At 41.8% G+C, this 22,848-nt stretch overlaps 1 protein-coding gene across 1 annotated transcript in view; it reads left to right on the forward strand.

Annotated features, from left to right (window-relative positions):
* The window catches only part of LOC113836795 (heparan sulfate glucosamine 3-O-sulfotransferase 3A1), an 83,452-nt gene extending 61,795 nt beyond the window's left edge, over window positions 1-21,657 (forward strand). The window contains exon 2 of the mRNA XM_027427152.2: window positions 21,036-21,657. Coding sequence (XP_027282953.1) covers window positions 21,036-21,657 — 622 coding nt within the window. The remainder of the gene's footprint in view (window positions 1-21,035) is intronic.
* Window positions 21,658-22,848: the final 1,191 nt, after the last annotated feature.

Raw genomic sequence — 22,848 nt, forward strand, 5'->3', positions numbered from 1 at the left:
AGGAAACTGCTGAAATGGCTGTTTAGTTCCCATCAGGCTAATTACTTCTTTTCCCAAGATGAAGTCTATATTGGGAACGGCTGGGCCACCAGAAAACTCAGAACATCCTGCTCACTGGGGCAGAGAAGCACAGGCTGCTTTTGTATGCCTCAAAAGAAATCGGCTATTAGAAGGAACCTGAAAGCAGAACACAAAATGGAGGGACTTCTAATGCCATCTGTAGGTCAGCCCAGCCAAGAGGCAGGTTCTGAGTAAAATGGAGAGGCAGGAGTTGGGGGCATGCCATGGGAGACAGCTGATACCATGTGGAAAGAAAGGCCAAGAGTGGGTCACAGAAAACCCGACAGCTCTCCGAAATGATCAAGACCTTGCAATGGGTGGATTTGTTTTGGGACACAAGGTGCAAGGTCATCACAATAGCATGTGGAAATGATGGTCTGGTTTTATGGGCAAGAGAGTTCTTTTTAGGCCAAGTGACAAATCTGTGTATTCTTCTATGATGCTGGCAGTAGTCACTATATGTTAGTTCACCAGACATGTGCAGGTTAGATAAACTGTCCAAGTCTGCAGTCACCTAGAGGATAGGGTCTTTTGTGATTCTGTTTGGTTGGTTTAATGGCAGGTGTCTTAGTTAGGGTTTCTATTGCTGTGATGAAACACCATGACAAAAAGTAAGTTAAGGAGGAAAGGGTTTATTTGGCTTACACTTCCACATCACAGTTCATCATCAAAGGAAGTCAGGACAGGAACTCAAGCAAGGTAGGAACTGAGTCAGAGGCCGTGGAGGAGTGCTGCTTACTGGCTTGCTCCCCATGGCTTGCTGAGCCTGTTTTCTTATAGAACCCAGGACCACCAGCCCACAATGGACTGTGCCCTCCCCAGTCAATCACCAACTAAGAAAATGCCTTACAGGCCTGCCATCAACCTAGAGGCATTTTCTTGAGGCTCCCTCCTGTGATGACTCTAGTTTGTGTCAAGCTGACAGAAAACAATCCAGCACACCATGCCAGTGACTTTAGATTACTTACCTGCAATCTTCTAATATGTCGATGTGTGGTGGACTAGTAGAATTCCTAGATAGTTTCCCCCAAAATGAATTACAAATTTAAGAGGACTAGGAATGCTGGAGCTGTCCACAGTGAAGCTTATCTGGTCCTGACCTGCTTTCATGCTGTGTCCCCATCCTTCTCTCCCTAGAGCATCCTGTGCTATACACCAGGATATGGCCCTCAGACACTTTATATGTATGCCATCATTTTAAATGACTTCCAGGTGGTTAAGAGTATTTGTTGAAATTTAATGTAGGACAACTAACCAAATCGAGTCAACCAGTAATTTTCATTGTACTTCTTGTCTTAGTAAGAGTTCAACGATAGACATATCTCTCAGATAGTTGGCATGAGTAAATGGAATCACTGCACATACTGGTGCTTGGTTGTATGCAGCGTAGCTCAGCTATCTCAGTCATCCGAAAGGCCAGCATCAAGGAGTTTATAGGTCCTGTGATGGCCTGCTATTACTGCTGCTGTTACTGTGACTAAAATTCACTATCTTCATCTTCAGCATCACTAATAGTACCACCACCACCATCATCCTCACTATCTGAAAGCCTTTTAACTTATATTTGGACAAGCTGGGTATTGAAACAGTTTCTCACTATGGCTTTTCCCATTTTTAATAGACATAGTCATGAACTAAGTGACTCCATTCCCAGATGGAGCCTCTTGTAACTCTACAAAGTAAAACTGGAATAAAATAGTGATTGAGTGGCTTGTTGATGAATAGTTAACCTATCAGTGTTGAGACAAGAGTGAAAGCTGGCTACTCTAAAGTTTTTGACAAACAATATCAGTACTATGTTCCTTCAGACTATTTTAAAGCCAGAGTAGCCACCAGGATTAGGACTTATTTTCTTATCTTATCTTATATATTTTTGGCATTTTAAAAATAGTTAAGAGAAAAGAGTGGATCAAGCCAAAAGTAGTAGCAATTCTGTTTCTCAGGGCTTACATTCTCTGGCAGTAGAGTGTTGGCTAGCAGTTGCATTCTCTAAAGGCACCCATTGTTAATAATGTGGGGTGCCTTTGCCCATATTTTGTTAAGCTTATATTAATATAACTCAGTATTCCATTACCTATGGCTAAAACAATGCTTCCTAACATTATAAAAAACCTCAGACATGCCACAGCTATTCATTAAGCAGATCTGAGACATTTAGCAAGCTACCTTGGAATCGTAGCTAGTTTGGCTCATGTAGACACCAATGGGTCAACCAGATGGCTTGATGAGTTTGGCTGCACTCACTTACAGGTCTGGGAAATCAGCTGCTAAAGGCTGATCTAAAGAGGCTTTAGCTGATGTAACAGAGTTGACTCCACTTCACTTAATCTTTCATCCTATATAAGCTTGTCTAGGCATGCACTAACAGTGATGGCAGAGCACAGGAAGGAATGCACAGGAAAATGGATAGAGCTGGAAAGTACTACACTGTTCTCTTCATGTGCAACTAAGCTGATTCTATTTCCTTATTGTTGTGAATAGAATAGTGATAAATGGATTTGCAATTATCTATTAGAAAACAGTCTTTCTCTTGGGGTGTACATGCAAGAGTGGTATAACTGGGTCATATAGTAATTCTATTTTTAATATTTTGAAGAACATCCAAAAGATTTCCATAATTGTTGTATCAATTTATACCCCACTAGCAGGTGATCCTCTATCTCCAAATCCTCTCCATCATTTCTTGTCATATTCCTTGATGATGGACTGTATGACTGGGGTAAGGCAGTATCTCTGACTTTACTTTTCATTTTGCTAATGACTAGAGGTGTTGAAAACTTCTGAAAATGTTTATTCGTCATTTTTAGTTCTTCATTTCATTCCCATGTGTCCACATGCAGTTCTATTTATTGTGGCAATATTTATGCTACCAGAAGTAATCCACAGATTCAAGACAATCCCTAGGAAAATTCCAAATACATCTGTCTTTGTTTAATTTTCTGTTGCTATGGTAAACAATATGGTCAAAAGCAACTTGGGAAGAGAAAGTTTATTTAGCTTGTAAGTTATAGTTCACCATCAGGGAAGGATAGGACAGCAGTTCATGGCAAGGACTAATGCAGAGACCATATAGAGAAAACTGTTTACTGGCTTACTCAGCTGCCTTTTTTATACAATCCAGGACTACCTGCCCAGAGGTGGCACTGTCCACAGTGAGCTGAGTCCTTTAATATCAAACATTAATCAAGGAAATACCCACATAGGCCAATTTTATTGTGATAATTCCTCTACTGAGGGTCTCTCTCCCTAGGTGACTCTAGTTGGTGTCAAGTTGACAAACCAGCATAATATTCCCCTAGAACTAGAACAAAAAGAATTAAAACAGAAAATAAAAGGCCATGAATAGCCTAAGCAATCCTAAGGAAAAAGAACTTGGAGATTTTGCTATATCTTACCTTAAATTGTACTACAGAACTATAGTGATAAAGACAGTCCAGTACAAACAAAACAATCAAACAAACAAAAGCAGCAGGCTTGCAGACCAGTAGAGGAGAATAGAAGACCTAGAAATGGAATAAACTCACACAACTGTGGCCAACTAATTTCTGGTAAAGGTGTCAAAAACATGCACTGAACAAAAGACTTGTATTCATTAAATGGTTCTGGCAATCTAGGTATCAACTACAGAAAGATAAAATTAAATCCCTATCTCTCAACTTGCACAAAAATTAACTCAAAGTGGATTGAAGACCTTAACTTAGACCCTAAAACACTGAAACTTCTAGAGACAAACTAAGGGAATACACACTAACATGTAAGCATTTGCCAGAGCTTTCTAAACAGACTCCAATTGGACTACATCAAAATACATAGCTTCCCCCCACAAAGTTAAGACAGTATCAGCAGAGCACACAGATTTGTCACAGACTAGGGGAAAATCTCTGTCAGCTACACTTTAGACAGGAAACTAATGTCCAGAATGTAAAAGAACTACACAAATTAAACACTTAAAAAGTAACCAGGTGTTATTTGTAGGTCTATCTAAGACATTGCAAACAGATGAAACTCAATCTTTTTATCACCAGAATGCTCTTTTATACAAATTTACCAGAGCATGTTGATTTTTTTTCCAATCAAATTCCTAACTGTAGTCTTAGTTAACAACAACAATGAGTATATTTCCTGTGTTATGGAATGTAGGACTGGTGCTACTTTGGATGGTCTTCTACATGAGGAAGATGAGTGTATTTCTTTAAATTATTCATCCTCCAGCAGGGAATACTTGGGTCTCTTCCACCTCCATGTTTTTTTTTTTTCACCTCTATGTTTGTAAACACTTTCATCAAAATCCTCCATCTCTCAGCTGACTCCAGTGAACCATCGTGATAAAATGAATTTGTATATAAAGTAGCTAGAGCCGGGTGTTGGTGGCGCATGCCTTTAATCCCAGCACTCGGGAGGCAGAGACAGGCGGATATCTGTGAGTTCGAGGCCAGCCTAGTCTCCAGAGCTAGTGCCAGGATAGGCTCCAAAGCTACACAGAGAAACCCTGTCTCGAAAAACCAAAATAAATAAATAAATAAATAAATAAATAAATAAATAAATAAATAAAAATAAAGTAGCTAGAGATGCCTCCTTGCTTGTGTCTGCAGCCCCTCCATTTTGTAGTCTATGCCGACTGTCTGAAGGCCTTTGCCATCAGCACCTCATGCTCTGCTCTCACAGCTTTGTTTGGTCAGCCCTCTTTAAATCCCTTAGGCAGAATCAACATTCTGTGAATGTAAAAACCTGCTCAGTGTGGTGGTGCTGCTACTGAAATGCATTTATTTATCACAATATCTACCCCTTCTAGGTGGCAATCCCTTTGAAGGCAGGAACATTGTAACCCAAGCAGCTCTATTTTCTAATAGAATATTTGGTGGAAGCAGACCCTCCATAAATGTTTGCTAAGTCAAAATCTTGGTGTGCATACAGTAATATTGCAATATACACATAGTGACCCACTTAGTCATTCAGTATGTATCTGTTAGACATGTGTAGTGAATTACTTAATACACTCCCCAACTTAAAATGGTTCTACTTAAGAGTTTTTGTCCTTTTTGTTTGCTTTGTTAGTATTTTACTAACATGAAAAACTGTATGTTTTTCATGGTCAGAAGCTTCATTTGGGGTTATTACAGAGGTGATTCAGTCAGTTTCAGCAGCTGTTGCTGAGGACCTGTGTGTGGTTTTGGAAACCAGAATGGTGGCTTGCAACTGCCTGTAACTACAGTTCTAGGGAGTTCTGTGAACCTCTTCCATCCTTTACCTGCGCTGCCTTCTCAAAGTACAAATGCATACATGCAGACAAAACATTCATGCACACTAAATAATAATACATAAATAATTTTTTTAAATAAAAAAGAGTTTTTTGTCCTTATGGTGATTGGAAAACAATACTTTTTCAGTAAAAAACTGTATTTTCAATTTGGAGTTGTGGTATTTTCCTCAGTCTAGAGATATTCATGAAGCACCCAATGATGCTGGGCATGAGCCCTGGACCACAGCTCCCAGCCATCCACAAAACTGAAAAGCCTCTGGTCAAGACAAGTGCTGAAATGAGGGGCAGATAGAACACTCACACACTTGGGAAAGAAGAAAGTGGCATACTTCACAGAAATCCAGCTATTTCATAAAGTTAATTCTTCACAGAATTCTTCAGTGAACCAGCAAACTTCCTCTTTGATACTTAGCAGGGAAAAGAAATGTGTGTTAATAATAACCCAGAAACAAAAGTTTGTGGCCGTTATGTTCATGATTGCTGAAAACCAGAACCAAATCAAATGTCCTCTAACAGGGGGATACACAACCATACTGCAGTGCATCTATACAGCATCTGAAAACATACTGCAGTATAGCTATACAACATCTGAAAACATACTGTACAATATCTGAAAACATACCTCAGTGCATCTATACAACAGACACTACTCAGTCATAAAAAGGACTTAAATCTTGGTGCATGTGGCAGCTTGAACTGGATCTTCAACACATGGAGGCAATATAAAATGAGACAATCACAGAAAGCCATAAGCCATATGATGCCAGTTGCATATTGTTCTCAAAAGGACGAGCAACAGTGACAGAGACCAGGTTGAGATAGATAGTGACAGGATGAGGGCAGAGTAGGACTCTAAAGCAATTCATGATAGTGGAATGATGAGACGGTTTCATGTTCTGATTATGGATAGTTATGCAAACCTCTATCATGGCACTCATACAGAGTTGAACAACCCCAAGTTTATTTTCTTATACATTAGTTTAGATAGAAACAAACTTTGCTTGAGAACATAAAAGTTATATAGATAAAAACTGCTTCATTCCTCCAGATTGGTGGACTTCAGCTGGAGAGAATGACATTGCTTTCTGAACCCATATTTGCATTTTATGAAATCCCAGTGTCATTGTGCAGAAAGAGGGCAAAGGTACTTTATATAAATATTTCCAGTTCTTCAGTCTGCGTGGAGGAGACCACACTCAATAGAGTATATGCAATAGTAAAATAGGTAGGAAAATTCATGTTGAATTTGAGACTACGGAAATAATAACATCACTCTGTAGGGAACAGAATAAACATAAAATGGAAGAAATCCGACAGACAAAAAAGGATTAGAGAGAAATTCAGTAAACGACTCTGGTGGCACATAAGTACTGGGAAAAATCATAGTTGCCTGCTTCAGTTAAGAAAAATTTAAAAAGATTTTGTATCCTAACTCAACCATGGAAAGAGGACCAGAAGGATTTTGAGAGATGTGGAGGATGGCTGTGGCACACTGCAGACATGACATGGCCCATGTAACCAAGAACACACACCAACTGTGGCTACCTGCACACACATACACACACACACACACACACACACACACACACACACACACACACACACACACACACACACACGGGAAGCGGGTGGCATCAGGGGCCGGAGAGAGGGCTTAGCTTTTGAGATCACTAGTTTCTCCTATGGAGATGCAGGCTTGGTTCTCAGCATCTGAATGGTGGCTCACAACCATTTACAACTACAGTCCCAGGGGTGTCTGACACCCTCTTCTGGCCTTTGCAGACACTAGGCATGCACACAGTACACACATACATGCAGCAAACCAATCTTATATGTAAACTTTTTTAAAAAGAAAAAATTAAGCCATGGAAGTAGGAGGTGGTCTGGTCAGGAGGTAGCAGGAGTCTTCAGAACTAGGGGCTGTATATGAGATGGAAATGGGAGACAACATCCGTTCATGATACAGTGTGTGCATGTATAAAATTATCAAAAATTAAATAAAAAATCAATAAAATTGAGAAAAATGTTTAAAAGGCCACTTGGAAAACAGTTGTGTTCCCACGACCTCAGAACAGCACCTGTGAGGCTTTGTCCCTGGGTAGAAGGAAGGGTCCAGGTCAAGTGCACAGACGCAAGGCATCTTTGACATCTCTGCTGTGGTGGAGGCACCTAGCACATGTGAGCCGCTCTGTCTGCAGGGTCTGTTCCTGACAGCCCCCAGGTTTATTTGGCACTGAGGGCCCTGTCTGGCTGCCTCGTTTTTCTTCCTAATGACTTCCCCGGGTTCTCTGCAAGTTCTCCGGGGCCCAACCTTCACATCTCCAAGTCCCTGGACAAGGGTACCACTGAAGGCTCACATACCATGTGTCTAAACATTTTAAAAGTTATAAATCAAGCTAATACACTGTTAGATGAAACGTGCTCTTTCCCTCACTTTGACAGATATTTCTCGGTAATAATAAAACAGAAAAATAAGCTTAAATCTATTGTTTTCGTATGTCTGAAAGTTGGCAAAACACCAAAGATGACTCAATTTAATTATTATTGCTCATTTGGGATTTTCTGTGGATGGGCCAGCAGTGTTTGGATGAGCCATAAAATAAAGATATACACAAATCATGACCTATGGCACTCACACAGTAAGATTTATTTTTTCAATCCTGAACTTTCAGTAAATACTAATTATGTTGCAATCAATATTCCTCTTGTTAATTTTATTCTATTGACAGTAATGGTCTCAATCACAGACTGAGAAATGTTTTCTGAAAAGATCCCGACAGTAAATAGTTTAGACCTGCATGCCATATGGCTTCTGTCCTTCCCTCTTTGTACTTACATCTCAAAAGCTGGATAGACAGTGTGCAAGCAAATAAGTATGGCTGTTTTGACAAAAGTTTTTGGATTAAAAAAATTAATCATCAGCATTACCTGATTCTGTGACCTCAGAAGGAAACCCCATACCTGCTAAGCTATCACTCACTACTCCTCACACTCTCAGCCACTGGCACTGTGGGATGCTTGTTGTTAATGTTGCATACAGGTTAAAGAAAATTGGTAGAATTGGAGTATGGAATTGAGTTTGGTGATCACAGATATAAAGAACTTTTGAAGTGTGGAAATTATAATATACTCTGGTCAAAATGTAAATTAAGGTCCAATGTAAAACTTAAGAAATCAAGTAATTTTTCACATGTCATTAAAAGTTGTCTGCTAGAAAATGAAAGCCACCAAAGGAGCTCAGATGGGTATGTGTCAGAAGATTTCATTAATCTATGTAAAACTTCAAAAATGCAACTTATTTAAAATTCATTCAATAATGTAAAAAAAAATCTTGTAGTTTAGTCTTATCAAGCCCTTTTATTTTTTTGTTCAATGAGTTCTCAGAAGCCACTTGAGATACCTCCTCGTTGCTCGTAGGGTCCATGTCATGAGCACCCTGCTTTCCTGAGATAGATACCTTCTCAGGACAGCACTACTGGACTACTGGTCACTTGTGACAAGTGTGCTTGTCTTCATGTGTAAATACTGTGAGTTCACAGTGAGTGGGAGCTCCTTCAGTCATGGACTGGATCAAGAGAGACAAAGGACACACACACACACACACACACACACACACACACACACACACACAGCATTAGCAGCAAGTGGTACTTCCAATCAGAAAGCTCTTTGGTGTTAACTAACAGGAAGCCTTTGCCTAGTACTGAGTTAGTCCTTTCTCTTAGTTGGTTTCTTGACTTACTCAAATCCTTCCCCCAACTGGAAGCATGTGCATCTGTAGTGTTGGCACCAGTGTATCCCATGTGTGCTCTCTTAGCATCTAGGGACATTGTTTCAAAACATGAAAAAAAGAGGCTTGGAGAAGCATTTTCCTGGAGCCTGGGTGAGGTTAGTGATGCTCAAGGCTATGGGTTGCACTGTATTGCTTGTTGGTGAGATGGGTCTATTGTAAGTGTATGCTTGTAAATGTGCGATTCATGGGCCTTTCTGAACTGTGGAGGTGAATGCCAGAGACCTCTGTCTTTGCCCCTTTCCATAAATGATTTACCCCTTCCTCATGGCAAGAGGCCCTGCCGTGTTGATGGACACTTACTCCTTGTGTTCCTGAAGATTGCTGGAAGCTTCATTTCAGGACATTATTATGCTAGAACTTGCCATGGCTTGTTGTAGAGTGAGGCTTATGATGAATGTTTGGCATTGTTTTGGTGTTACATTACTATTGTTTTCTATTTCTTGGAAATCAGGGAAATCAAGACTCACCCAGGATGCCAAAGATAGATTTTAAAAAGAACATCCAGGATGTCCCGGGCCTCCAACTTTTGCTGGCATTGTAGCTTCAAGCATTTTTTTTTTTCTGTCTCAAACTTAAAAGTCCTTTGATTTTGTTCCTACTCTGTGTCTAGGACCAAGAAACAGGAAGAAGTAAAAAAAAAAATGCAGGGAGTGGAAGGGGAAGGAATGAAGGAACCAAAGCCCACCATTGCCAAAATGGAGCAGAGAGACTCTCTGCAGTCTCCGATCTACCCTGCTTGGTCTCCACGCTGTCATTAGAAATACTACTTCCCTTTTCTAAGTAGTTGACTTTAGACACAGTGAAAGCACCAGGTAAGCAGAAGAAAGCAGTTCTACCTTTAATGAGGACCCACATTTAACGGATCTTTCTGGTTCCAAGCCCTTCTGGGAATTTACCCTCTGTGGTTGGGCTGTATTATATTTATAGTTATCTTACATTGGCATATACTCATGGCATGTAATGACAAATTTTACTCTTCAGGAACCAATATCAGAATGGCCATGCTCTGGGCACAGTACATTTTAGAATTAAGGCAAAATGAAGTAAGACTAAGTAGTAAACTAAAAACGTTAGGAACATCTAAAATCAAAACAGAGCAAAATCTTACAAAACCACATTTCGTAAGTAGTTGACTAAGTAGTAGTCTAAGGGGTTAAAAGACATGGGATCTCAGCCACTGAAGAACTGAGTGTGATAGTAAGGAACTGGAGGGCTTAGGGGATTTCTCACACTGTGCCCCAAGTCTACAATTCCACAGAGCTTCTCAGGAGAGAGCAGTGGCAAATATTCCCATCTTTGAAAGATTTGTCCCCCCTTTTATGTATCTGTATCTCTGATGTCTATCTATAATCTTGTGGGTTGTCTGTCAGTCTGTCTGTTGGATGCTCATAAATATGCACACCCCTCAGGGCTTGTGACTTTTCAGTCTTGGTTCTAGAGACCATGTAATGTAGCACCATTGTATTTATGCTACACATGGCCTTTTAAACTACATTGAATGTGGTTTTGTAAAATTTTGCTCTGTTCTGATTTTAGATGTTCCTAACTTTTTTAGTTTTAGTACACAAACTTCATTCAAGAAATACATAGACTCATTCAAGACCTTTTAAGTTCACTTGTTTAGTTGTTTGGCTAAAGTGAACATGTAAAATTCTTTCCAAAGGCAGGGGCAGGTGTGAATTTTCCTGAATCTTTACACTTTTTAGTATTATATCACTTTGATACTACTTCAGATGAAATAAAACTTAGCTGAGTATAAGAGTTTTTTTTTTTTTGACTTTTACTACCATTGGGCACTTACACTAAATACACTCTAAGGCTACATTCTCTGCTGTCTTTCCTTGAGATAGCACAATGGTGTTATTCCCTTTCTATGCGCATGCCTGTGAGACTCTTCATTCCCAAACCCTATGACACCTGCTATCTATCCCTTGTCCACATGGGTCTGTGCTAGCTGTGAGTGATAATAGCAAGGAAGAAGAGCTGCAGGTGTCGTAGGGCAGTGTAAGCAACCTCTTAGTCCTAGAAATAGCTTTAGCCCTTTGTGGAAGGAACTAGGCATAGTCCTACTGCTGAACATGGTTTCTTAGGTTCTGACTGTCTTAGGGACAGGCAAGGGGAGCATTTGCTCTCACCTTGGAGCAGACTTTGGGACAACATAGACAGATGTGTAAATGCCATCTTAAACTTATCACTACATCAGTTCCCTGGTGAAGGAGACTAAAGCTCAGAAGGGGACAGTGAAACTTTTGGGACACTGATCTAGTTTTAGGACCAATGGTTTCTAACCTTCCTAATGCTACAACCTCATGTTGAGGTGACCCAGAACTATAAAATTATTTCCTTGCTACTTCATAACTGTAATTTTGCTACTGCTATGAATCGTAATGTAAATATCTGATATGTGGCCTCTGTGAGGGTCAGGACTCACAGGTTGAGAAACGCTGCTTTAGATCATCAGTGAGTGATGTGATGATGGTGGTTGACTGGGAAACTCTCAGCATTCACAGGCACGATCACTCCTTACACTTGGGATCTAAAATACCTCTTGTCCTTCCCGTTCAAGGTGGCTCTTTAGTATTCAATGACCACAAATGTATTTTCTGCCTTTGCCAAGTTTCTATGGGAGCAATCAAGAATCCTTGACATAAGCCAGGCCACGGTGGCACATGCTCTTAAATCCCAGCACTCAGAAGGCAGAGAGGCAGGTGGATCTCTGTGAGTTTGAGGCCAGCCTAGTATACAGAGTGATTTCCAGGACAGGTTCCAAAGCTACACAGAGAAACCCCGTCTCTTAACTTTCTGTAGTCCCCTAGAGTTTCATTCTTGAAATAAACCCGGTACTTGTTGAATCCTGAATCCTGGGACAATCAGAATCTCTGCCATTCCCTCCTGTTCTTTGAACATTTAGAGTCTTGGAATACATTGGCCATCCACAGTACTGGAACGTATTCCAGCTGCTCAATCCAACATTTAACTTCCCTCACTGATGGTATGATTATTAGAATGGCCCATACAAGTTTGCTCAGTGTGGGAGCCGGTTTATAACATCAGTCTCCTTCTCCCTCCAAAGCCAACTCAAACATCAGCAGAAGGGAGTTTCCTGGCCAGCTTTACAAGTCACGTTTTGAGTGGGCTCTCACATCACAACAGCAGGAGAAGAAATATTAGCATGAGTGAGCCTTGGCCCTGGGGACAGCAAGCTGACAGCTCCCGACTCAACGTGGTTTCCTCCCTTCTCACACACACACACACACAGGGTTAGGGATCTCCAGGGACTACCTGCAGACATCGGCTATCCAGAGAGAAAGTCCTTCCTGGCGTACGCTGTAGCTAGAGGCTTGCAGAGACAGACTAAGAGCATGCACAGGCAAATTGGCAAGATTTATCGATCCCTTAAGGTCAATCAGCCTTGTGTTGCAACCCAGGATTTCCCCTTGCAGCTATGCTTCCCTTGTAGAAGAGCTCTTTTGGAAAACAGGATAACAGGCTACTTCCTATTTCAAGATTCAGAGACAGGCAATTTACATGCCAAGATGAATGGGGCAAGGAATATATTTAATAAACATTTAGTCACCATGTCCAAGATGGTCAGTGATGCTGATAGGAGGGGTCACACCGAAGCTGCCTGGGTATTTGGAATGGTTCAAAGAACATGCTCTCTTTGAGAAAGACCTAGAAATTTAATCTGTTCCTATTGGTCATAACTATCACTGGGACAAACCATGTTGCCTCTCTGTCTTCTGAAACTAAAATTAATATTCTTAGCGGCTCTGGTGGTGGTGAGACCAGAGGGATTATTCATAAGCTTCTGTCTGTGATAGAGGCTTCCTAAGTGTCCATTGTCTTCTTTCTTGCCAGGTTCTTTCCAAAGCCTGGGCTTGAACTCCTGACTCCCCTGGATCTGTTAATTTTAATGAAGTCTGGTCTCTGAACTTTATCTTGTAGCTATGCCATCTTATTTCCAGAAAGCAAGGGGTAGATGCTGGTATCTTCTGTCATGAACTTACTTTTATCAAATGCTATCAGGCATTCATCTCTAGACTTCCTGGTCTTTCTGTTGCCACCATTCAGAGCATTAAATTAGACAAACGAGTATCCTGAACCATACACAGGATTGATCTTGTTTTGCTGATGAGGAAATGGAGGCCCAAAGTACTACAGTGACTTGCCTAAAGTCATACTGCTTATTAATAGCAGAAAATAGCTGGAATATGTATTGCTTCTCTCAGTTCTGAGTTTCTTAGGAAGACATACCAATGGACCTCACATGGCTGCAAAACTACCATATTTCAAAACACCACCAATGTTGTGCCTCCTCCTGGGTTGTTGGGGAGAATTAACCCCTTTTTGCCAGTAATTCCAACCCCACTAAACAGAAACTTATACATGTGTTTCTGTTTTGTGTGGGGTCAGGACTACCCCCACCACAAATAACTTGCTAGTTTGTAAAGCATTTGTCATTTTCTTCCTTCAAACCTTTGTAATCTTCTTTGGAAAGACCTATGCCACCCCACATAAATCACCTACAGCATCCTCATTGCTGCCTCTAAATATGACTCTTAGACTCCCCCCCTCTGTCATTCCCACCATGGACACTGAGTTTCTCACCCTTGGACCACATGGGGATAGATTTCTAAAACATGCAAACACCTATGTTCTCTGTAACCTGCATGCTGGCTCCAGTCATTTCCATGTCAGTGGGTATGCACTCATCTTGTCTTTCTAGAGACACATGACTATCCTGGTCATGCAGACAGATGAGTCCTTCATCTCATCTCCCTTCAGTCCACAGTTCAGGCCTTTCTGCATTCTCCATGGTGTTCTGGGTCACTCACTCTCTTGGGTCCCCATTTTCTCCAGTAGTTGTTCAAGCTCTTGTATTAAGTTCTTGTTTTTGGATTCCTTCTCTCAGCCCCTCTAATTGCTGGCTTATCTGATGCAGTATAAACAAGTCCAAAGCACAGAGGAGAGTACCAATTAAAGTCTAGGTTAGTGGTTCTCAATCTTCCTAATGCTGAGATCCTTTAATGCAGCTCCTCATGTTGTAGTGACTCCCAACCATAAAATTATTTTCATTGCTACCTCATAACTGTAGTTTTGCTACTGTTATGAATCCTAATGTAAATATCTGATATGCAGGATATCTGATATGTGACCCCCAAAGGAGTTGCAACCTACAGGTTAAGAACTGCTATATTAGGTGATATTAATTATTTTGTTAGTGATATATATATATATATATATATATATATATATATATATAGAGAGAGAGAGAGAGAGAGGTCATAGGCCCACTTCATCTCTCTTTCAGATCTGCAACAATAAAATGAGAACGTTATTTCCAAAACACCCTGCAAGCACCACTTACAAAACTGTCTTTAGATAATTCCTCCCTGCAGGCCAGACTCTTGGACATCTTCTCTATGGCAAAGCCCACTGCTGTGCCCTAGCTGTAGGACAGAGGCTATGCAGCTTCTCTTCTTCTGGTTTTCCTGGGGTGAGAGGAAAGTGGTCATCGGTAGCCTAGGTAGGTGAACTCCATTCCTTTCCCTCTGTCATCTACATTTCTCCAAATTGGAGATGTGCCTGTTTTGACAAATGCGATTTTTGTTTTGTTTGGGCTTTGTGAAATACGCACATTTTTTGGAGCTTTATGGAAAACTGGCCATTTATTTTTTATAAGCACAGTAAAATATTTATTCAGCTATAACTTAAATACATAAAAACACACAAATCAGAGGGCACAGCTCCACAGCAGATTTTCACAAAGTGGACACCCCATGTGAGGAGTGTCCAGACAGGTATACTCCATCACTTTAAAAGCTTTTATTCTTCCTTCCCCACACTGATTCCTCCATGGGCAACAAATGTTTTAGCTCTTGTCAGATACAGGGGCTTCTTGCTTGTGTGTGTGTGTGTGTGTGTGTGTGTGTGTGTGTGTGTGCTCATGCACGGAAGTGCATATGCAATCATGGGGGAGGCACACACATGCATGTGGAGGTCACAGGCTAGTGTCAGGTGTCTTCTGTCTTCCTCAATTGCTTCTCCACCTCATTTTTTGGGAAGACCGGAGGCTTTCACTGAACTTGAAGTTCACTGATTTGTCTGAACAGGCTGGCCATAGAGACCAAAGGATCGGCTCTTCTCTGCCTCCCCAGTCCAGGATTACAGACACACCGTGTTGGCTCTGATTTTTTATATATGTTCTAGGAATCTGAGCTCAGGTTGCCGTGCTTCTATAGCATGCACTTCACCAACTGAGCCTTCTTCCCAGTTCTGATCATCCACCTTTCATGGAGAAAGTCATATTAGCCTCTTTTCTGTTGCTGTGATAAAACACCATGCCTGAGGAAATTTATAGAAAAAGGGGGTTTATTTGGAGCTGATAGGTCCATAGGGATAGATAAGAGTCCATCCCCACCATCATAGAGAGGAAGTATGGCCGCAAGCACCATGCATGATGGTAAGAACAGCTGAGAGCTCACATCTCAAACCATCAGGAAACAGAGCAATTTTGACATTAAAGCAAACTTTAAACTCTCAACGCCCCCAGTGACATATCAAGGCCATACCTTCAATCTGCCCCTCAAGCAGGAACACCAACTGAGGACCAAATATTCAATGCCAGAGACTGACAGACATGTCATTCAAGCTACTGCAACAGTCATACAGCAGAAGGGTTGCCATGATTAGCCATGCTTACTAGCATTGTTTGTGAGATACCCACAGGCAGGTGTGAATGGCAGATATGATGTCATCCATTCTGACTGTGTGGGTATATATTTATTTCTTGTTTTGATGAGCATTTGGGGACATTGAATTTGGGACCATCATTATTATGTGTCCATGGATAAACAGCTGTGTAAAATCTCTAGGCATGAGGTTGCTGGGACACATGCTCAGCTCTGGTAAACTGTGTCAACCAGCTCTGGAATCACTGTGTCAGCTTGCTTACCACCAGCAAGATGCCAGTTATTGCTCATTCTCACACACACTTGCAAACCTCAGTCGCTCCTAGTCCAGTTGTCTGAATGGATGAATCAGATTACAGTAATAGATAACAGGGTTTTTGTTTCCATTTCCCTAGCCTAATGACCTCTGAGAAATTAATTGAATATTTGAATATCATGTTTTGTATGAAATGGTTGCTCAGGGTTTTTGCTCATTTTTCTTTCAATCTCTTTATTTTTCTTTAACTTATTGACTTGTAGGAGTCCTTTATATATTATAGATATGGATTTTGACAGATACACATTTTGTAAATATTTTCTTTCACTATGAGGTTTGCCTCTTTACCTACTTGATGGCATCATTTGATGAATAAACAACTTTACTTTTCATTTACTCCAACTTACCATTTTATCACATTTGCTTTTTCAATACATTCTAAACATTTTACCTCCATTTGAATCATGAAGCTGCTCTTATAAATTTCCATTCTGCTTCTATCTATAAGCAATGTGGAATTGACTTTTATGTGTAGTAAGTGGTTGATAGATTAAATGCAACTTACTAAAAACAAATAGAAAAGGAATATTTATCTCTCCATATGTCTATTTATTCATTCATTCAATCATCCATCCATCCATTCATTCATTCACTTGAGGCTACTTCCAGAGTTGACCAGTAGCAATTATTCAGGGAAGCCGGAGATCAAGAACAGTGTGAAGGCAGTGGGGAATCCAGGAGAAAGGGCCCCAAATGTTAAGAATTACTGAACACATGGGCCCTTTTTATACCTTTTTGTGTATATTAGATGCATACTGAATAAAGTTACTGAGTGGTCTGGATGGCTCTTTCTGGATGGTTCTCATGGAAACTGGGGTATCTGTATGCAGACAATGGTGAAGCATTGGTCGCCTAATCCAAGAGGAGCATCCTGAATCTCAGACTATGGATGAGGCCCAGCCATAAAGGCAGGTGTGACTCTTGCCCAGTGTGGAGTAGGAAACCCCTCCAGGTCATTCTAGCACTTTTGCCATAAACTATTATCTTGACCATTGGCTTTTTACAGAAGAACAATCTACTTAACCTGTTTGCTATGGTGCCTGTTTGGTCCTAACATTTCCTTCAGGCACAATCCTAGTCTCATAGAGGTTACCCAGTTATGGATCAGCTCCAACGTGTGGGTGGTATGACATGTAAAGCAGATGCAAGCTCTGATGAATAATTCTTTCTGGAGTGATGACCCCTTGTGGGAGGTAACTGAATCCACTTACAGAATGTGCTCACCTATGCCAACACAACCAGTTAACATATGTCTCTCCAAATACAGTGACCAACTCATGATCTTCAATGTATGTACTGATGCTGGATACCCCAGGGTCATGGTAAAGAAGGCATTTCTGGTTTTATCTGGAGTCCTATTATCTGGACTGAGGGGGTCCTCCTGACCTTTAGGATCAGGACACTGGTCATCACCCCCTTCAGAATAATGCTTCTCATGACTTCTGCAACAGTCACACTGCCATCCTTTATAGGCCAGATTCCTGAGGCATTAGACTTGGCTTTTCTGTTGAGATGAATAAGCTGAGCTTAGGCAAGTTAAGTCACAGCTTGTCTCCCCTGAGCCCTGTCAGCCATTAGAAAGGGATAAGCCACAAACCCCATTTTCTGATTTCACATCAGCTCTACAAACTGTCAAAAATTATTTTATTTCCCTTTGGTCTAACAAGATGAAAACAAAACCACAGGCCCTTTGAGTACTTAGCCCCTGCATTTAGTTATCTTTAAGCTGAAAGACATAATCTAGCTAGATCCATCTTTCAAAGCCTTTGTTCCTTCTTGAGTACTTAAAAAAAGAAAAACTTGTAAACTGTGCTTAGCTAAAGTTTCCTGTCTCTGTGTCCTTAAGTTTAGGAGTGTTAACAACATGCGGGCAGTGTAATCAGTCTCCAGAACTCTCTCGATCTTGAGCTGAGAGCTCACATCCATGATGTAGCAATTCACTACTCCCACTCTAACCAGTCGGGTTTCCCATCTTCTGAGTGACAGGAGGTGTTGAGGGTGACTTTCTTGGGAAGCCTTGCTTGGGCCATCTCCTTTCAAGCACCTCTTTAGAATAGGCTTTTTGAAATATGGACCCCTTTTCTGAGCTTTAGTGGCATTTGTTTTGGCCAAGCACAGTCTACAGTTTCAATCTCTGAGAAAGCTTCCCAGGGGTCTATCTGCAACCAGAGACAAGGCATCCAGGAACTCCTGAGAGCAATCTGCCCTCTCTTTAAGATTCAGTGCAAAATGTGAAGTAAAGTGGTTATAACTCAATGATTATAGACAAGGAGGCAGGCATCTGCTGCTGTGTCTTAAGTCAACACACACACCCTTACTCCTCCAGAGTATTTGGTGTCTGCTTAGAGCCCATCGCTTTTCCATAAATTTAATCTAATTTCTTTCACTGGGAAACTCCACCACCTTGGAACAGATTTCTCAGCTTGTCTTGTGCAAGGGCATCATAAGTCCCAGAGGCAGCTTGGTCCAGCTGACTCTTTAGGGAGTCTGGGCATGCACAGGTGAGGAAAGGCAATGGGCATTTCAGTTAGTGGCATGTGCTCTAGGCTGTGGTCACCTATATCCAGCCGTTGAATGTATTTAAGAGAAGGTTAATGTGAGGTATCATTTTATAAAATAAATTGCAGAATTCTTTTAAAATGAAAAATAAGAGTTGAGCACCATAAGTCAAACATGCAGCTAGCATTCTCCCATGGAAGAAGAGGAAAAGCACTTGATTAAAATTGCCAAAGTAACAAATATAGGACGTAGGCTCCATTGAATATGCTGAGATATTGTTAGCACTAGACACTGTAAAGGCAGAGGACTGTGTGCCAGAAATAACCCACACGGGAGCACAAATACTTGCAAAGTAATTGAGAGGCTGTCTGCCAATTGGCTTTAAGACTGTCCAGTTGGCATGGATAGGGAGTAGATGGGGCAGGGTAGAGGTGGGGGAGCTCATAAATGAAGCCGGCCATCGTTTTTGCATTCTTGAAGGAGATATAAGGTGAGTGAGGTTTACTTGACATCTTTTCATCTTTTATGTTGGATAATTTCCACTTCCTGTATACTTAGCAACCAGTTTAGGTGGGAAAGGTGGTAAGAGGGCAACAAAGAAAAACACTCAACAAAAGCAGATCCTTTAATGTACAGATGCAAAACAGATACTACAGAACTGTGAAAGCAAAACAACCCTTAGATTTAAAAAATAAATACAGCCATGGATGATGCTCGCATCAAAGGGGAAATCAGAACTCTGCTGTGTAACTGATAGGTATTGACAAGAATGCTGGCAGAATGCTCAAATGCAAACCAGTGGATTAGAAAGAGGGGAGGGGCTGCCTAGCCCAGAAGGAATAAACAAAGGCAGAATGCACAAACTGTGGCCTAGAATGGAGACAGAGCTGCAAGTTCTCACTAGACAGTTTTTTGGAAAAATTATAATTGTCCCCAATCCACACAAGACATGACAAGAGTATTAGAGCAGGCCAGTGCCCATACAGGACAGAGGGAAGCACCCAGGGATCACACTCTCCTTCCTGCCCCCAACACATGCATTATCAGACCTGGGTGGAAGTGACTCCCTTCAAATACCAAAGGGATAGAAAGGAAACTGAGATATTTAGAACATGACAATCAGGACTTTTCAAACCATTACATTCAAGATGGAACCCTGAGGAGTTGTGAAGACAAGCATTTTGTGTTATATAAAAGTCATTTTCTCTGTACGAATGAGGCTTACCCTGCCACACAAAGCGCTCCAGTGGGGGGTCTGAAATCCAGGCTAATACCAGACCCACCCTGCTACTTTTGTTTTCCCCACATGCCAGGTACCTTTGCAGGCAGCTGCAACTTTAATGTGTGCCCCTGTGTGCTGTGCTCTGGTGTCCTTGTCATTGTTCTTTCCCTGTGGGGCCTCCATTGCACAGGCACTTTGATAATGTAACAGCCAATTTGATTAAATGACTAATGGACAGGTTGTGTATACAAAATGGACATACTGGACAAAGGAATGATTCCTGTCCTGGATAGACAGGAGGGGACTTTGGGAGATTCCTCCGCGCTGTTTGGGATGGCATGCAATTTAAAAGTTACAGATTGTTTATTTCTGAAATTTCTGTGCAATATTTTTTGGGGCTGTTGTTGGAGGCAAGTAACCAAAACTAGGGAGAAGTAAATCATTGAAATGGCAGGACAACTGTACATTTACATTTCAAAAGAGGGACTGGTGAGATGGCTAAGTGGTTCCCAGGGCTTACTACTCTTTCAGAGGACCTGAGTTCAGCTCCCACTGCTTCTGGCCTCAGGAGGCTCACAGTCATTCTTACCTCCAGCTCTGGGAGATCCAAGGACCACTTCCAGTCACCAGAAGTTTCAACACTTACCTGTGCAAACCCACACAGAGACACAAAATTAAAAATAATAATAACAAATCATTAAAAAGGATTCCTTTGTTAATGAATTTCTCTTTTTGAGAGAAATTATTGGCTTTTGTATAAAGGACAAAGCTCATCTCTTAGACAGTTATAGGCAGGATGGCATTGGGAATTTTAATGTCATTTGATAGCACTGTAATTGTGTTTATAATGTTGTTGTAAAATGCCTACAAAAAGCACTGATGTTGAGTATGGTAGATGGACAACAGTAACTAATAGAGCCTTTATTTTGTGTTGGGAGCATTCCTGAGCTCTTGAGGTATATTAATTGCCATAAAAACTGTATGCCAGGGACAATATGATTGTTCTGAGGCAATGGCTCAAGGAATGCAGAGCTATCGTGGCCAACAGGCATTCAGGAAATCGGGAAGCTGGAACTACAATTCCCCCAGGGAAGTCTGAACTAAATTGGGTACTTCTCCAGTTCTTGGGGTTCAGAAGGAGACTTGACTTACTATCCCCAGGTCCTAATAAGCATTTCTGCTTGCTGTAGGGACCTGATGCCAAGAACTCTGGAGGGACAGATCACCATGGAGAAAACGCCCAGCTACTTTGTGACCCGGGAGGCACCCGCGCGCATCTCAGCCATGTCCAAGGACACCAAGCTCATCGTGGTGGTGCGCGACCCGGTGACCAGGGCCATCTCGGACTACACGCAGACACTGTCCAAACGGCCGGACATCCCCAGCTTTGAGAGCCTGACGTTCCGCAACCGCAGCGCGGGCCTCATTGACACGTCCTGGAGCGCCATCCAGATCGGCCTGTATGCCAAGCACCTGGAGCCCTGGCTGCGCCACTTCCCGCTGGGCCAGATGCTCTTCGTGAGCGGGGAGCGGCTGGTCAGCGACCCTGCGGGTGAACTGCGCCGCGTGCAGGATTTCCTGGGCCTCAAGCGCATCATCACCGACAAACACTTCTACTTTAACCAGACCAAGGGCTTCCCGTGCCTCAAGAAGGCGGAGGGCAGCGGCAAGCCTCACTGCCTGGGCAAGACCAAGGGTCGTGCGCACCCAGTCATTGCACAGGAGGTGCTGCGGCAGCTGCGTGACTTTTACCGGCCCTTCAACCGCAAGTTCTACCAGATGACTGGTCGCGACTTTGGCTGGGATGAATAGCAGATATAATTTAAAAAGAAAAAAATATCAAAATATAATATATTTTTTTACCAGTCGGTAGAGAAAAGACATTTTAATATTTGTGTATTAAGTATGTGTTGCAGTAGTTTTTTTTCTCTCTCACACTCTCTCTCTTCTGTCCCCATGGGGTAACCAGCATCAAACTTGCGCATAGCAGAAAAGGAGATTTCGTGTATCCCTCCCACTTTCAGTTTGTTTATGTTCTGAACGTGCATTAGCAAAGGATAAGCACCAGTCACCACTAAACCGATTAAGAAAATTCCCAGGGTAAACCTCCCTTTCCTTAGATACAGAAACCTGATAGAACTGAGACCTGAACTTCCATTTTTCTACCTTTCCCCTATATCACTTTTTCTCATAACTCATTTCTCAGTTAATGGTACTCTGTGTATGCACAGGGCAGTTTTCAATTGTAGTTTTGATCCTTACACTACTGCTGCAAGCGTGAAGTGCATTTTAGAGACCATCATTTTCTATTTTAGAGGTAAGAAAACCTGAGTCTCAGGGAGGTTAAGTGACTTATCTTTTTTTAATCTTTTATTCATTTTTATAACAATCTTGTCTCATTTTACATACCAATCCCAGTTCCCACTCCCTCCCTTCCTCCTGCCCTCCCCACTTCCCCCCCCCATCTACTCCTCAGAGAGGGTGAAGCTTCCCAAGGGGAGTCAACAAGTTAAACATCTTAAAGCCGGATGGTGGATCCTGGACACAATCCTGTCTGCCACTTTTTCTCTGGTTTTTGATGGGGATGTGGGGGTTAGGTGTGGGGCGGGGTTAAGACACCTGGAGCCTTAGAAGCTCTTGAGTGACCCCAAAAGGGCAGAGAGGGCTTGTTACTGCAATCCCAGTTCCAGGCTGGCCTATGGAATGCAGCCTCATTACATAGCTGTATTCATGGAAGTCACTGAGATGGGGACACAAGCTCTCTGGGAAGCCCCTCTTGCCTCTTGGCTGATCAAAGCATGTGAAGCCAAGGAAACCTGACCCATGGATGGTCATTTGATTTCTAGGGAAATGACTGAATTCTTCTATTGAGGGGACATGGGCAGAAACAACCAGGAGTGTAGCAGAATGCCACTTTCCTTGCTTTTGAAAGAAAATCCCCCTTTTCTTTGTAGTATCTCATCTCTGACCTCAGTTAAAAACTCCTTTCTGGCTCCCCCAGTT

This window comes from Cricetulus griseus, chromosome 7 (assembly GCF_003668045.3).
Source record: "Cricetulus griseus strain 17A/GY chromosome 7, alternate assembly CriGri-PICRH-1.0, whole genome shotgun sequence".
Classification (NCBI taxonomy): domain Eukaryota; kingdom Metazoa; phylum Chordata; class Mammalia; order Rodentia; family Cricetidae; genus Cricetulus; species Cricetulus griseus.